The sequence below is a fragment of the Lepisma saccharinum genome, chromosome 1 (genome assembly GCF_977018435.1).
Source record: "Lepisma saccharinum chromosome 1, izLepSacc3.1, whole genome shotgun sequence".
Taxonomy (NCBI): Eukaryota; Metazoa; Arthropoda; class Insecta; order Zygentoma; family Lepismatidae; genus Lepisma; species Lepisma saccharinum.
Genome location: NC_139229.1, coordinates 94,987,382 through 95,004,760, shown reverse-complemented (window position 1 = coordinate 95,004,760; position 17,379 = coordinate 94,987,382). Strand labels below are relative to the sequence as shown.

Below are 17,379 nucleotides of genomic sequence, written 5' to 3'. Positions count from 1 at the left end.
TAACACGTTCAATTTCACATTAATAACGGATAACAAGCACATAAACAATTTTTGAAAGACAGAAAATGCTTGATAAATGCATTCCAATTGTAATTATTTCTTACATTAACATAACTTTCATGCACGATATATGTTTCACATATATGCAACAGTGACGTGGACATACATTCAAGATGGCCACCGCTTCACGCACCAACAAAATAAATCGATCATAACTCCCTTAAAATTGATTTTTGACGATTGGGTATGTCTACCCAAGATTTTTTTTCCTTTCTTTAGGCATGCCCTAACAGGATCAAATGAGAAAACTCGTCCACCTCAAAATTTCTACGGGTCTTATGGCCAGGGACCGGACTATAACATAAAATTTGACGTAAAATACTACATTTTGGAACAAAGAAAGTCCTCTTAACATAAAAATTGAAGTTCGAGGTCCCACAATATTACATTTTTAAGGGAAGAGAAAAAGAGAGAAACTCTTCAAAAGAGAGAAAAATAAAGAAGAGAGAAAGGAAGAGAAGTAAAGAAAAGAGACAGAAAAGATAAACTGAGAGATAGTTAAGAAGTGAAACAAAGAAACAAGTAAAGAAAAAGCTAGAAAGAAAGAGGGGGGTAGAAGATAAATGGAAAATAGAGAAAGAGAGCGAAACCGAAGAAGATAGGATAAAATGAGAGAAATAAAGAAGGAAGAGAGAAAGAAAAAGAAGATAATAAAGAATTAGGAGAGAAACGATAGGAAAAAATCAAAAGAGAAGAAATATGCAAGAAATGAAGAAGTTGTAAGACAACATCAAATGTGAAAATCTGAGTTTACAAGAAAGGAAGTTCGGAAAGGTTAAAATTGGATGGAAATAAATTGCAGCGAACAGTGATCACAGCACCTCCCACCTGAGGTTGCTCAGGTGGAATGCTTATATTGAGAAAAGTGTGTACCTCGGAGTCAGCCGGAACCTTGCACGTCTGAAACTCTTGCCAGTCCTCGTACTCCTTCAACGGGCACCTGTCCATGCTGCGAAAGTAGGATTTCGAGAGAAATGCCGGTTTCGGCTGGTCGCAACACTGCAAAGAACAAAGTCCAATGAATACGTTATATATAATTGGGGCGTGGGGGTTGCCACTAGGTTATCCTAGGCGGCCGCAAGTCCAGTGTGTGTGTGGGGGGGGGGGGGGGCACAAGAATGAGACGTCGAAGGGCAGAAGTGACAAAGACCATCGACTTTCAAGTCCTTTTACTTGCTTATTTCATGAAAGAATATAGAAGGAAGGAGTTTCTAGCGTTTATTAAATAACTTCTTACCCCATAGCCCTATTTTCAGAGGTTACGTAACAGTGCTAGACACTGGCGTCTCGTGGCCTCAAATTTGGCCGGGGCTTATTTTTTAAAGAATTTAAAATATAATGACAATTCACATGAATTACAAAAAATAGGTATTTTTTTCTTCTAGACTACAAAACTGGACTTACTTCTTTGAAAGAATTTAAAATGTAATGACAATTCACATGATTACAAAAGAAACAGGTATTGTTGTTTAACATACCTTTCTACGAACGTTGACTCCTGTTCTTCTGCTCAGCAAATTTTGTTATTACTTTTTCGTTGAAGCCCTCTATGTTTGAAATGTATTCTTTCTCTATTGTAAGCAAGTGCCAAGGCATTTGGTTTGTCTTGTCCCATTGCATTTCTTAAGCAGGTTTTAATACGCTTCAATGTGCTGAAACATCGTTCAGATTCAGATGTTGCCACTGAGTTATTAAAACTATGTTTGTCATTTTTACTGTTTCTGAAAAGGTACCCACTAAATAATTTTAAATAAAAAATGAATGCAATCTACCGATAGAGTTTATGTTTTTCAACTCTTCACTACAATAAAGAACACGAAGTTTCCTCTTTAGTTTTCCCTCTTCTATGAAGGGATAATAAATCTGGGAAGATGCCTCTGTTTAAAGATTGTTCTCTTTCATTATGTCCTCGTAGAGCAAGTTCATGTCGACCACAGAATTTTAAGCAATCGATAATTCTATTTAATATATACCTATTTTTCCGGACAAATTCATTGTGTCTTGTAATTGATAGCCTATGTCCTTCATCGATTTGTGTTCGAACATCAACCCTGCAAAACTCACTCAAACATAGCGAATGAAAGCCACCAAAACACTACAGTACAACACGCGAGATCGAACGCGACGCGAAGGAAGTAGCCCCGAATCAGCACTCAAATCCATTGGACTCTCTCCTTCTCTCTCTGCTAGCATGTGGCCTTCACTGTAGCGTAGGTGGGTGTAGGCCACGCCTTCCTTTGCGACGTGCCCCGGAGAAAGATAATTGACATCGAATTTACGTGGGTAAAAATTGCCTTTTAAAAGACTGTGATAGTTATGCGTTATGGTGATTGATAATTACGTGAATACGTCCGTTTTTCTTTAGGGGCTAAGCCCCAGAAGTCCCAAGGGACGAGACGCCACTGGTGCTAGAATATAAACAATTGTTCCTCGATGAATGGATTGTAAACATTTTTAATGACAACAATTGAAAGTCAAGTGGACGGATAATGACGGTTGAACAGGGGCGATTCCTCCATGCAGGAAGTGAGGAACTTCCTACAGTTCATTTGTACTTATTTCGAGTTCTCTACTTTATAGGAGTTTAATGCGTTATAACATTATGAGCGCAATGTACATACAATTGACTATATTAGCTGCTGTCAAGAGTTGACTGCTTTCGCACGCACCAGCAGCAGCCGAAAGACGATGGGCACAGGCTTTCTGCCGCTCGTTGAGGAACCATGGCGGTCATCTTACAGACAAATGGGTGAGGAGTGGAAGGCATAGGCTTGCGCAGATTCTCTGATTAGGGGGGAAACACCTCTCACTCGTTTATTTCGTCATTTTGAACATTCGTACTTACCTATTCTGCATTGTGAAGGATTCTTCAAGGTGGTATTTGTCATTTTTCACGAAAATAATTTCAATTTACACATTATTGTAATTATTGTTCTTCCTTTTTTTCGCTTGGGTCGTAACACACGATCATCAGAGGTAGATCATCAGTGGGTATGCAGTGTTTCCAACATTCTCAAACGAAAAATCCCCACTAACCAATTCATGAATAGCCCCACGAACCATGCACGGATAGCCCCACAAACAATGCACGGCAAGGTTAGGTTAGGCAAACAGTTAAAATTGTCATCTTCTTGCAAAACAACGGCGTGGTTGGAAACACTGAGAGGCTGTTACGGCAAGATTTGGTTCACGTATTGGAAGGAAATGAAAGCAACGGCAATTGTGCGTCGGAGAGATATTTCTGTTGAAAAATACAGGAATTGCCGGTGAAATACATTTCACGATGAAAGAAAATACCTCCACGAACTTCTAAATGCTACAGAAACTCATTTCCGTAAGTAGTTTCTTGTGTAAAAATGAAGAAATCCGTTGGGACAGTATCGAAGTGTTACCCAATTCAGAAACATTTAGTATAATTTCAAAGTTTAAGCAGCACTTTTTGTTATCGTGAATCCACTCGACGACAGGGAGAGAGAAGAAAATCGAAATTCTTGAAAAATCTGAAATATCGTTAATGTTTTTTTCGTCGGTTTTTATGGGTTCACATTTGAATATTTCATAGTTCAAAGTGAGGAGCAAGGGCCCCTGCAGCTAATATTCTAAATGCAAAGGATAGTACAAGCGATAGGCTAACGTGTGAATGTAATTGAACCTGAACGCATTTTCCAAACCTTCCTCGGTTTACCATAAATTCTTCCTACACTCCGAAAAAGTCACGAGTCGCCACTGCGGATGAAATCAGCATCCTTGTTTTCAGTTTGCAGAAAGGGCGGCTACTGTAATGTAGTGTTGATTCATTTTCCTTTGGTGCGTGTGAGGAACAAATTTTATATAAAATCCTCCTCCTGTATGTACAGTCACCGGCAGTGAAAGTGTTACACTCACCTAGATCCTGAAATACTCGCTTCCCTGAAAGGCGTTATGTGTATTGCCTAAATCTACGGCGGTGGTAGAAGTTGCAATTGAAAATTTGCTAATAATCTTATCACCATAGTGTTAGGAAACACACATGACACCTTGCAGGGAAGGGAGTATTTCAGGATCTAGGTGTCTCATTTTTATTGCCTGTGACTGTACGCATTGAATTGTAGAAGTACTCTCGTAAGAACCGTAAACTACAAAAGAAATAAGATTATACATATACTGTGCAAAACAAGCGATCAAGCAGTTGCAGATCCAGAACTTTCAGTTAGGAGGGGTAATGTTAGTGGGTACCTAAGCTTAGCAAGGATCCATTCTAAGCTACAGTTGCACGTCTTGTATAAACAATATATAGTACTGTAAACAAACAAAGCTGACTTCCTTATTTTTGAGTTCCTATCTACCTCATAATTACAACAGATGGGAGCGGAGAAAATTGTAACTTTTCCTGCTTCAGAAAAGCACTAACTTAATACAGTAGGCATCAAAAAAACAATACCACCCTTGAAAAGAATACCACCCTCTTCCATGATGAAATATCTTACGTTTTCTTGTTCAACGACTGGAATTCAGAACTTAGGTGGAGGATGCGAGAAATACAGTCCACTTAGGAAGTGCTACAAATTGAGCTCCACTAGGAGACAAATACATTGCCATAATAGCAATGAATATAGTTATAAACTCTTGCACTGTGCATTTTGTTTAGTGAAGATAACTGCTGAAGATTATAATTTTATTTAGAATAATTTATGCATGAATACTGCTCAGAATTGGGTCAATAGTTTTACATGTGATCCTGCACAGAATCAAATTTGGCCACTATGGCGGTACTGCAGAAATGATTTTCTAACCTTATAAGTAATAATTATTTAACATGTAGGGATAGGACTGCGAGGAATAAAAATTTCCCAAACATGTTGATTATCGCACCCTATTGTAATGATTATTTGATTTTGCTCTCGAATATTTGTACCGATAAGATAGTTATGAAGATGAAACCAAAGACAGAACGTCGTTAACACTCGTGGAATTGTCGGTATTCCAATAAGGAATTAACAAACAGAAAAGGAGCATAACACTTCTTTAGATTTTGAACGACGTCCTTCTTATAAAAATTCATTTGTCACATCTGTTAGACCTGCTCCGAAATATAGTGCTGCGATTTATAGAGGCTCAACATAATTGTACACATTTAGCTCAGTATGCAAATAATAAAAGAACAATCTCACAACCACTGAATACGTCCACCTACCAGACAGGCAGCAGGTTTCGTAGCAAGTTTGGAAAATCATGATTGGCCAGTTTCTTAGTATCAAACGATCAATGGCCCCTGTTATCCAGGCATATCTGCAGCTAAACCCCCCCCCCCCCCGACTTTAGAACACATCGTAATAAAGTAACCATGCGATCTAACCGTACTAGAAAATGTACTTGAACATTCTACTTGCCCCAATGGAAGTTTTATAATGGAAAATGTAAACTTCTTATTTTGCAAAAATCTATGGGGGCTACAGGGAGGGCTGAGAGCTATTTTGGGGGCTTCAGCCCCCCTAGCCTCCCTGTAGCGCCGTCCCTTGTCTCGGGTTCGATCCCCTTTTGAGGAATATTTGTTCGGACCCAAATTTAAACTGTAGGTCCAGTTCCGATTAGCCTATCATGAGAACAAAGTGGACTTCAATCAAACTTTAAACAATATCCTCCAGCTTGATGAGACAGAACATTTGAGCCTTAAAAAATAGTAGGCATAGCCTAATAATAAGTAGCGGCGATTGGGTGCCAAAACTGGGGGGGGGGGAGCAAGAACAGTTTACTTTCTCTTGGTAGACAAGAATTTGAATTGAATTTGAATTTTATTTTTCTTCTGTTGACCCTTGATTAAAAGGGCATGGAAAACGTCAAGATACATAATGAAATAATAATTAGTTAAGTACATCATAACAAAAAACAAGAAACATTCTGTAGTACATTACATCACTACACCAAAGTAAAAATTAAAAAATACACTTCATTACACTACAATAAAAATAAAAACACATTATCATTGTTGCATGATTGAAATAAGAATACAATTAAAATACATATTTTTCAGTACATTGGCCTTGTATTGTTTTGTTCCATGAATTCTCTGATACTGTAGAGAGCTCTCTCTGTTAAATATTTTTTTATTGTTTGTATTTGTTTATCTTTTGGAGATATCACTTTTATGTCATGAGGCAGCTGGTTGTAGAATATTTTTCCGGCATTCATTGGTGATTGTTTTGAGATATTGAGTCTGTGTTGGTTCTGGTAATAATTATCTTTCCCCCTTGTATTGTGGTTGCGTAATTGATTATTTTTAGTCATGCTTCCAGTATTTAGAACAAACATTATAGCCTTATAGATGAATAGGGAGTATATTGTCATTATTTATTTCTCCCTGAATAACTCTTTGCAAGATTCCCTACAGCCTAGTTTGTACATTATTCTAAGTGCTCTCTTTTGAAGTCTCAGTATTATGACAGTATTATTATAAAATGATCCACCCCAAGCTATTATGCCATATTCAACATAGGGGTAAATTAGTCCATAATATATGCATTTGTTAATTTCTGTTAAATTATATTCAGCCATTTGTTTCAGCAGGTATAGATTACATGATAGTTTACTGCAGATGTTGTTAATTTGTTCTTCCCACGTTAATTTTTCATCTAGTGTTATTCCCAAAAACTTTACTGAACAGTGGCGGAGCGTGACCTTTCCAACAGTGTAAGCCTAGCATGATGAAGGCTTGTGTTTATTTTTCGGCTGGGTCAGTGATTTATCCACAATCATCAATCCCTCCCCCATTTTTTCAGAACACTTCCCTGAAATTTTTCACAAAACCCTAATTTTGGCACTAAATTTAACCTTCCACCCTTTAAAAACGAAGTTACACTAAATCAGATTAAATATTCTGGATAAATCCCTGAGCCTGGTGTTTTCTTTGCTAGGCTGTATATCTCCTAAATTTCAACTGATAATTACGTCAGTTTTATTCCTATCACAATGAGTAACGTAACCATAAAAAAATGCAATGTTAGATAAAATGAAGAATAATGATAATAAAGAAACGAAAACAGAAAGAAACAGAAAAGTGCTGAATACTTTTTACAACCGCTGCATAACCAAGTATCAGCTCGTACCATGAATCACAAAATCGGGGCACTTTATTTTTCGTTTCTGTTACAGTGCCTGCTAGAGAAGTGGTGGGTGGGCCTACCTACATCCACAAGTTTCTTCTTGGCAGCAAAATCCTTGCTGGACAACGGCGTCTTCAAGAAGTTCTCCACCCCACCGCACAATCATACTCGTTTTCTTTAATTATGCAGTTGTTGTTGTTCACTATAACACTACAGCAGAGGAATGACAACCCCCTTTTCAATGGATGGAAGTCGCAAAGAAATACCGCGAGACTTTAACCATGCACACAACACATGAAAGGGGAAACAAAAACAAGTCACATTCAAAAGCGGTCACTGCTCAATGCACTGATGTTTCGGACTCAAGAGGGGAATATCTCTTTCGGACATAAATAAATGCCCTCTCTTGCCTTAAAATTCCCTTATATTTCGTAAAAAAAGAAAGACAAAATAAAATATGAAAGAAATGCTCGCTAATTCTGAGGATTTATCCAGAAATTTCTGTGAAAGGAGATGTAAGTGCTATCTAAGGGTAGTGTAAAAGAAAATCCTGCACCTGAAAGACCATAAACAGCCATTTCGTACGTTGTTCGAAGAGTGTTTAAACCACGGACTATGTAATTAATAATATTTTGTTCACATTTGACATGAGATTTGTAAAACTGGTTCAATATTCAGTTTTAATTAAACATTTTAATTTTTTAAAAAGTTATTGCACTTGTTAGCTCAATTACTACCAGCTGAGTTCAAATATAAACGAAAAACAGAAATGTTAATATTTCCAATGTTTGTGCTCTCCTACAAGCGAAAAACAGAAACAAGCGTTTGTATATCTAATTTTCACGTTTCTCGCTCATTTTTAGATGTTTCTCCTTTTTCCCCTTCCTGTTAGTTTTTTGCTTCAGAATTCCCTGTTCCTGGAAAAAACCTCCTTGAAACATCACTGGCTCAAATTTCCTTTGCAGCCAACCATTCATTCATACCCGACAACGCTGGAGAACCCTCCTCTTGCAGGACCTGGGTCTCGCTCGCGCGTGTTCACGGTTAGCCAGTGAAGCCAACCCAAGCATAATGGTGCTAAATCTCGCACAAGTTTCAAAAGTCGTTTGGAAGTTTGGGATATAAATTAAACAAGAGGGCCGCTGTTCGTGGAGGTTGAATTTTCTCAAACTTTTCACGTATGACGTCGAACTCATCCTGTTGGTTGAACCATTCGAATTTATATTTATTTCTTGTTACAAATAAATATTAATAATATGTAGAACGCAGAACAATTTAGTAGTATGTAGCATAATTATGGAGTTTAAACGAGACCATGGATGTCCAGAAGGGGCAAGGGGAGGAAGCTCTTCCTGGAAAATGAATGTCAACCATAAAATAATATATTTCACACATATCATTTCATTTCAGTCACATCAAATTATGTTAATTATTGTAAGGGCGTTGCAGAAAAATGTTAACTTCAAATTGAATTTGTATCTTTTGAGGAGGCAACTTTATTATGGGGGAAATATACCTAGTTTACCCCCACCCCTGAAAAAAATACTATGCTTAATCCTCCCTGGTGGAAAGAAATACTGCGGACATCCATGAACAACACTTTTTGTAAACATAAGGTTTGCAACGCTGTTGTAAGCCTCTGGCCGGAAGGTTTACACACGTGGGTTTTGCCCCGATCTTCTCCACCCAGAGAACGGGCCTTGCACCCAGATAGGGTAGGCACTGCTCGTTCGCGGTCAGAAATTTGTAAGGCAAAATTCGGAAGGCTTACAGCTTTCCACAAGCAGAAGGCGGGAGATCCCATGTGCCGCCTGGCGCTGAAGTGTTGCAATCTAACAAACATGATCTCGAACACTGGTGTCGACCCGATTTGAACTTGGAAGTTGTTTACGAATTTTTGCCAGATAATTACATACATTTTACTAGAACTAATAAAGTGTAAGCCCGGCTTACACGGCTTACATGGACGCTCCGCGCCTGTTACTGAAGATACAGTTTCTATGAGCACATTGTCTATGCATAGTGTTTGTGACTCAAAATCCATGTTTCGAATTGTATTGAATATCATAAATTTTGTTTTATTGTTGTTTATTATTAATCCATGTGAAGTTAAGTATTGTGCCAGTTGGTTTATGGTGATAAAAGTGTTTATTTCAAGCTTCCTAGGGTCGATATCTCTGGCAACAACAGTTGTGTCATCTGCATAGGTGACAATTTTTGTGTTTGGGTATTCTGGTACATTGTTTATGTACAAAATAAAGAGCAGGGGCCCCAGGATTGATCCTTGGGGTACCCCCACTAACACTTTCCTACTTTGTGATTTAAAGTTAGTGACTATACCATGCATGTTGTAGCTTATTTGAGTAATTTGCATTCTGTCCTGTAGATAAGATTGTATAAGTTCATAAGCTATCCCTCTTATTCCTATATTGCTTAGTTTGACCATAAGCAGGTCATGTTTTACCCTATCAAATGCCTTGGAAAGATCTAGATATATATAGTGTTTGCAGCTTCGTGTTTCTCTAATGTTTCGGTTACATAATCGATTAACTGTGCTAGAGCTGTGTTTATTGATTTCCCTTTCTGGAATCCTGGTTTCTGTTTATTATGTTATATTTGTTACAAAACTTTATAACATAATTTTATAAAAAAAATTTCCAATATCTTTGAAAAAGCAGATGTTAGGGAGATAGGTCTGTAGTTCTCAATGTCTGTTGCAGCTCCTTTTTTGAATATGGGTATCACTGTGCTGTGTTTTAGAACTTTGGTTAATGTACCAACTTTTATTGAATTGTTGACTGCATACAGCAGGGGTTCTAAAATAGATTCTGAGCAGGATTTAATAAGTTCAGCTGACCATTCATCAGGTCCGTGTGATTTTTAGTTTTTTAAACCTTGTATGACTTTTTTTAGCTCATTTGCACTTACTTCTGGGATATATATACTGTTTGGCTGATATTTGTCCATTGGGATCTCTAGTGTTTTGTCATTTTTTTTCATTCTCTCTGTTTGTGTTGGTTAAGTTTATAAAATATTCGTTGAATAAGTTACATATGATATTCGGGTCAATTACTTCAGTGTCATCCTTGTTGACTTTTATGTTTGCTTTATCATTGTTTGTTTTTGATACACGTTGATTGTTTACAATTTTCCAAACGGCTTTTTGTTTATTAACAGACTTTTTTATTTGTTTACTGAAAATATTTGATTTTTGTTTCTTTATGGCTTTCTTGAATAGTTTTTTTACATTTTTGTACTTTTCCTGGTGCTTAGTGTCTTTTGTAATTCTAAATTTTTCATATTCTATTTTCATATTACTTTTCAAAAGTATAATTTCTTCTGTTAGTAGCACTTTCTTCTTATTAGGGTATATTATTTTTGTTCTTTTGGGACAAGCTATTTAAATAATATGTTAAGTGGCTTATTAGCAATTCCCAGATATAATTCGTGTCAGTTAGTTGGTAAAGGTCTATCCAATTTTCCTGATGTAAGAGGTATTTAAGATAATCTATATTTTGCTCACATGTATCCCTTCATTCTATTGTGTAACTTTTTGAGTATTCTAACCTTTTTCCTTGTATTGTAATTTTTTGAGACGTGTGGTCAGAGATAAGCGTATGTAGGATGGTATTAAGAGGCCATAGTGCAAAGCAAAAACTGGCAAAAAACGTGTTAGAGGAAGAGGGGGCCGCCACTGCTAATAATATATCGAGAAAACTAGCAGTTTGGAGTTGCTATCGCTCTCCCCGAGGATCCTCGCCTGGAATCAAGAGGACACATAAAAAAAATAAAACTAATGTTTACATTAGTAAAATAACATTTGGAGCACAGGTGCAGTGGAGTATTCATTAGCACAGGTAAGAGAAAAGCCCTGTAGTCACTTCACGCAATGTTATGTTCACATGATGTGCATCACTAAAGAGCAATGTGTATAGCAATAGAACAGCTCAGAAGCAAGTATGGTCACAACAGCAACTGGCTCATATTAATATGTGTGGTTTTCTCAAAACCACCAACAAAGCTGCACACCTGGGTGGCATGGACTCGAAGTGATTGATGAGAGCTCAAGGGATTTGTCGCCAGCCACTCTTCAGGGCAATCTCCAGCTCTGGAAGATTTGAGGGGATGCCAGCCTAGCTGCAATGCGTCTGCCAAGTGCATGAAAGATGGATCATTCCATGCCAAATGAACCAATTTTTAAATAATTGGTTGCATGATCATTTTAGAAAAATTTCATTTTTAGTACATACGTTTGTACATATTTCTAGATATCAAAACCAATGTTCAAAAAAAATATTGTCTTTAGTTCTCCTGCGGCAGCCATTTTTCCAACATGGTGCATGGCATTTTTTGCTCATGTAGCAGTATACGGAAACCTTAATATCTGAAAAACCATTAAAGCTAGAGACCTGAAACAAAATTCATTTTGTAGCTAATGAAGTATACTTTATATGATATTCAAGTATGGTTTACTCAAAATTGCATCCTAAGTACGAAAATTATGGTGGAAATTTGGGTAACAATAGTTATAAAAATTTGGATTTTTAAGCCCGATTTTTTAAATGAAGGGGTTTAGTCCAAGGCTTGAATTTTTTTATGTGTAGACCTACCTGCAGGGTGTCTGTAAATAAAATATAAGTGCTTATAAATGCACCCCTTTTTTACAGCATGGGCTCAAACATGCCTGTTCATTGAATTTTGACAGTTTTTGGGTTCAAATATCTCAGATGGCTCCTCTTGAAGAATTCTGAAATTTGGTACAAAGGAAGCCCTGCATGAATCTAACTCACAGTAAAAATCTCAACTTTTAGATTCAACTCGTTTTGGTCAATATGAGGTAACGTACGTCACCTAATTTCTGACGTTGCAAAGTAAGGTTAAACTACATCCCATACTTAGAATAATAAAGTCTTTTCTTTTTCTTTTTTAAATTTGGGTTAAATAAAGCCTCAGAAAATATAGTAACATAAGGTTTTAATACTTGACTTACCAGAAATTGAAATTACAAGGTAAAAAAAATCCAAATTTTTATAACTATTGTTACCCAAATTTTCACCATAATTTTCGTACTTAGGATGCAATTTTGAGTAAAACATACTTGAGTATTATATAAAGTATACTTCATTAGCTACAAAATGAATTTTGTTTCAGGTCTCTAGCTTTAATGGCTTTTTAGATATTAAGGTTTCCGTATACTGCTACATGAGCAAAAAATGCCATGTGCCATGTTGGAAAAATGGCTGCCGCAGGAGAACTAAAGACAATATTTTTAAAAAAAAAAACCATTGGTTTTGATATCTAGAAACATGTACAAACGTATGTACTAAAATGTTTTTTTTTTTCTAAAATGGTCATGCAACCACCATTGGATCATTTGGCATGGGATGACCCAGATATGTTCACTGGGATTTAACCCCAAGGGCACACTGGCCACTCAATAAGCTTGATTTCCTCGTTCTGTTGTCCACTTGAGGACGGGCATTATCGTCTATGAAAATGAACCGATTACCTATTGTATCTGCCCATGGGATGACAATCTGAGGATCTCGTCCTATAAGAGCTGTCATAAGTAACCACAACCTTTGGGCCAACTGCAATTTTTATGTGGGAAATGTTGAGTTTATGTAGGTTGGTAATTTCAGCTTGGTCTTATGTTGGGCCAATAGTTGTTGCCAACACATGTCCAACCATGGAAAAGTGAGTCAAAATTAGTTTTAGAAACTACTTTCTCCTGTTACAACTTTCAAGAGTATGCTGTAAATTCTGGAGTATAAAGTAAGTGACATGTATCAAAGTTTCTTTTCAAATATTTCAGTTGCAGCACACACTGGAAATACAATATTTTTGTCAAAGAAAGTACAAGCTTTTTTTAACTTATAGTCACTTCTGAATCCCTTGTCAGCTGCTATGGATGATGCTGGGAATTGCTTATTGTTTGTCTCAGAAAAGGAACATTCTTACAGATATTCTTGTGAAGGTGGTTCAAGATCCACATTAAAACACCATTAAGCCTTGTTTCCATGATGAAAAAATATAAATATGCTGACGAAGGCAGTAATTTATTTTATTAAAAACATAAACTAAACGTAATGTTTCAACCTTCTAGCAAGGTCTTCATCAGACTCTGTATCAAGTACAAAAGTAACAAGATATCAAAAACAGGGCATTATATATACACAAAACATTACTCCCTCCAGACTATTAGAAAGTTGTTTTGGAACTTTCTAGCAGGTGGCTTTCACTATTGTGAACTGAACTTTCACCTAAAAGGCTAAAAATATATGCTTCCATATAGAATGTGGTTGGGCTTTATATCTCACGCTCTTTTTCCTTCATTTTCTTCCTTCTCCTCTCCTCTTTCTCTCTTGTCCTTTCCACTCTTTCTAACACCTTCTTCCATTCTTTGTTTAACTTCAGTCCCCCATTCCAGTTCATTCTGTCTTCTTCACCTTTCCTCTCTATTTCCTTGGCCTCCTTCCATTTTCTCACTAGCATTCTCTTCTCCCTTCCTATCTGCTTAGCCTCATCCGACTCTATGTCATGTCCTGTTTCTCTCGTGTGTTTAAATATCGCATTTCTCTCTCTCTTAAGTCGTACATCATCCCTATGTTGTTTCAACCTATCTTTCAGTCTCTTTTTCGTTTCTCTTATGTACACACTCTGACATTCTTTACATTTTACTTCGTAGATAATCCCTTCCTCTTCCTCTTCTCTGTTTTCCTTTTTCTTGTTTGCATTCTTCGCTATTCCTAAGATGCTTCTCCCTCCCTTCCTGTAAGTTTTAATGCCCACTTTCCTAAGCACTTTGCATATCTTTTCTGTGGTCTTCCACACTTATTATTCCAAATTATTCCTTATTCCAAACCTTCTCTCTTTTTCTTTCTCTTCCAATTCTCCCCTTCCTCTTTTCTTCCTTCTTCTGTTTATGTCCAGTCTATCCTGCTTCTCATAGCCATTCTTTTCCAGCTGTTTCCATAGGCTATTTATTTTGCCTTCTTTTTCACATTCCTTCGTGCATATTTTCTTGATTCTGTCCTCCATATTCTTTATGAAATTTCTTTTTGTCACCTCACTTACATCACTTCTTTTGTGGCAGAATACCCCTGCTGCACACTTCTTCTGATGCCAAGCGGTTTCAATTTCTTCTCCTCTCTTCCTTTTCATCAATATATCAAGGTAGCTTAACTTGCCTTCTTCTTCTTCTATTTCAAGTTCCAATAATATCCCTCCTTCTTCATCTATATGGAAGCATATATTTTTAGCCTTTTAGGTGAAAGTTCAGTTCACAATAGTGAAAGCCACCTGCTAGAAAGTTCCAAAACAACTTTCTAATAGTCTGGAGGGAGTAATGTTTTGTGTATATATAATGCCCTGTTTTTGGTATCTTGTTACTTTTGTACTTGATACAGAGTCTGATGAAGACCTTGCTAGAAGGTTGAAACGTTACGTTTGGTTTATGTTTTTAATAAAATAAATTACTGCCTTGGTCAGCATATTTATATTTTTTCATAAGATCCACATATGTAAAATAAACAATGTTATGTGCAGACTAAATTCCATGAAAGGTGGAATATTAAGTAAACTCTAGAAAGTTTTTTGTGCTACCTCTTGAAGGTATTTTGAAAGCAATGACAATATATGAATGAGAAAGTGCTGTGATTTTTTTTTAATTTACACAAATAATTTGGGTAAATATGAGATATCGCCCGAACACTTCTCACTTGTTTATTTCGTTAATTTTAGCATTGATACTTACCTATTCTGCATTGCGGAAGATTCTTTAAGGTGAAGTTATGCCTTTTTCCATAAAATAGTGTCAACTTTTCAGATTACGAGTCATTATTTGTATTCCTTGTTCCGCTTGGGTAACAAGACAATATGGCATGCACTCGTCATGGATCATCATGCGTCATGCTTGTGTTTTGTCGATTTGGAGTGGGTATGCAGTGTTTCAACCTTCTTTACCGAAAAATGCCTATTTTCGTGTTCATTATGTCATCACAAACCATTGACGGATAGCTCCAAAAAACCATTCACGATAGCCCCAAAAACCATTGACGGATAGCCCCAAAAAACATTCACGATAGCCCCAAGAAACATTCACGATAACCCCACGGACCATTTCCAGCAAGGTTAGGTTAGGCTGGGTTGGGTTAGGTAAGCATAGTTAAAAAAAAAATTCTCGTAAGAAAAAGGCACGTTTGGAAACACTGGCGAGACCACGTGACTTTCGACGCTCGCGCCATCTGCAGGTACATAATGGGAACAACGGCATAATGTCAGAAAATGTAAGTTCCTTACATAAAAAGTGATTATTTCTTGTTCTGCAGCATTCTATGGTGAAGTTTTCAGTTTCCGCGAAAGAAAATACCTCGAAGAACTTCGACAATGCTACATAAAATGATTTCAGTAAGTAGTTTCTCCTGTAAATTTGAAGAAATCCGTTCGGGCGATATCACATATTTACCATAATTTGTACTAGAGTATATATTTAGCCTCACAACAAATTACATATATCAGAACAAAAACCTATCCAAACTTTAATTTTCAGTATGTTAGCCCAACATTAAAACCACGGACAAAATTACCATTGCTCAATGGCATGTTCTCACTTTTGGCCAACCATTTTCAGTATGGTTGGACACATGTTATTTGAACTGATTCCAGCCCACACCATCAGTCCACCACCACCATATTGCTTTTTTTCCCACAAAAGCAGGAATATTGGGTGTTCCATGTTCCTTCCAGAATAGGACAATTGTCAGGCAGAAGACTGAACAGCGGCTCATCGGAGAGCAGCACCAGACTCCATTTGGTATGACCCCAATTGCTATGTCCCTTAATCCAGTTTCTACGTTTGTAACTTTTATGTCAATTTAAATTCATTCATATATTTTTAAAATGCAAATTTTAATGATTTCGCACTCTGTACTTACTACTTCTCTCTGTCTCATGTATTTCATATAAGCCATCAAGCCGAAACATGCTGGAAGAACGACCATAGTTGCAAATGTAATTCCCCGCTCCATTTGGTCTTGATTCGATCAACACAGAAGTTCCCAATGTAATTCTATTGTCTAAACGGTCCAGGTTTTAATTTCATACATTCCCAACATTTTCCTTGATAAATGGGGTATAGATGTTTTAAAGTGTCCTTTTTCTCATTTGATTTTGAAATATTTCAATAAGATTTAAGTAATGATTGTAATTGAATCTTCCTACAATGCATTAAAGAATTTGACAACAAAAATCTCCCTCCACATAAAAAATATGATATCCAAATAGTTTCAGAGTTTATAGTTTAAGTCTGAGTCATAGACTGGAGAGGCTCATTTATTGGTCATCACAAATACATCACTGGACCACTATTTCTTTCCCTTATATTAAAAGAGGATGCATACAGATATGTTGTTCAAGCCAGTGACCCGTCAGTAGCAGTTAACAAAAGACAACACCAAATGAAGATGTTAAAAGATAAAAAGCCGGTTTAATTCAGGAAATGCATGTTACTTTTCCCTTTATAAACTTTTGTCTTCTCGCAATTCAATAACAGAATGGTTTCTTCAATTTTAGTGATTAAAAAAAGTGTGGGACTGTCAGCCCTCCCCCTCAGGTAAGTAAGTTTCTCATACGACATGGGTAAGCTATGGTTAAAGGCAAAACAGAATTTAAATTCTCCATTGTAATTGTAAAGTCTACTTGTATGTACAGATAGGGTGATCAGGACTGGACCTACAGTCCACAAAACCATTATGTGCATCCACTGGATATCGAGCTCAGAATCAAGTATCATATGTAATCATTGTGAATGAACATTTTGAATAACTATTGACAGTAAATAAGAGCTCCCCTCCATCCTACGTAAAGATATGGCAATGACACTTCTGCACAACTTAATTCAAGGTAACAGATAAACAAATAACATTAAGAACTTTTGAGTTCATTACCGATTTAAATTACTTAATGTGCTCAACATTTCGATATATTACAAGCAAAGCTGAGAATACATTGGAATTTAATTTTGATTACAAAATGATAATCATTTGCAGAGATTTAAGTAACAGGCCAACCATGGAAGAACACAATATTTTTTTAAAAATGTATTCTCACTCCACCCAAAAGAGAAATGACAGTCATTCCTGTATGTTGTGTAGGTGAGTATGTTTATAATACAGCATGCTGAATTAAGCAGGTTGGGTGAAAACAGTATTTTTAAAATAACATGCATATGCATGAACTT

General features: G+C 36.6%; 1 protein-coding gene across 2 annotated transcripts in view; it reads right to left on the bottom strand.

Annotated features, from left to right (window-relative positions):
* LOC145985011 (uncharacterized) overlaps positions 1-16,403 on the bottom strand; it is a 39,111-nt gene extending 22,708 nt beyond the window's left edge. For both annotated transcript variants that reach the window (XM_083118503.1, XM_083118512.1), the window contains exons 1-2: positions 16,076-16,403; positions 934-1,059 (exon numbers count right to left, since the gene is read on the bottom strand). In XM_083118503.1, coding sequence (XP_082974629.1) covers positions 934-1,059; positions 16,076-16,168 — 219 coding nt within the window. In that variant the 5' untranslated portion in view covers positions 16,169-16,403. The remainder of the gene's footprint in view (positions 1-933; positions 1,060-16,075) is intronic.
* Between the last annotated feature and the right edge of the window lie 976 nt (positions 16,404-17,379).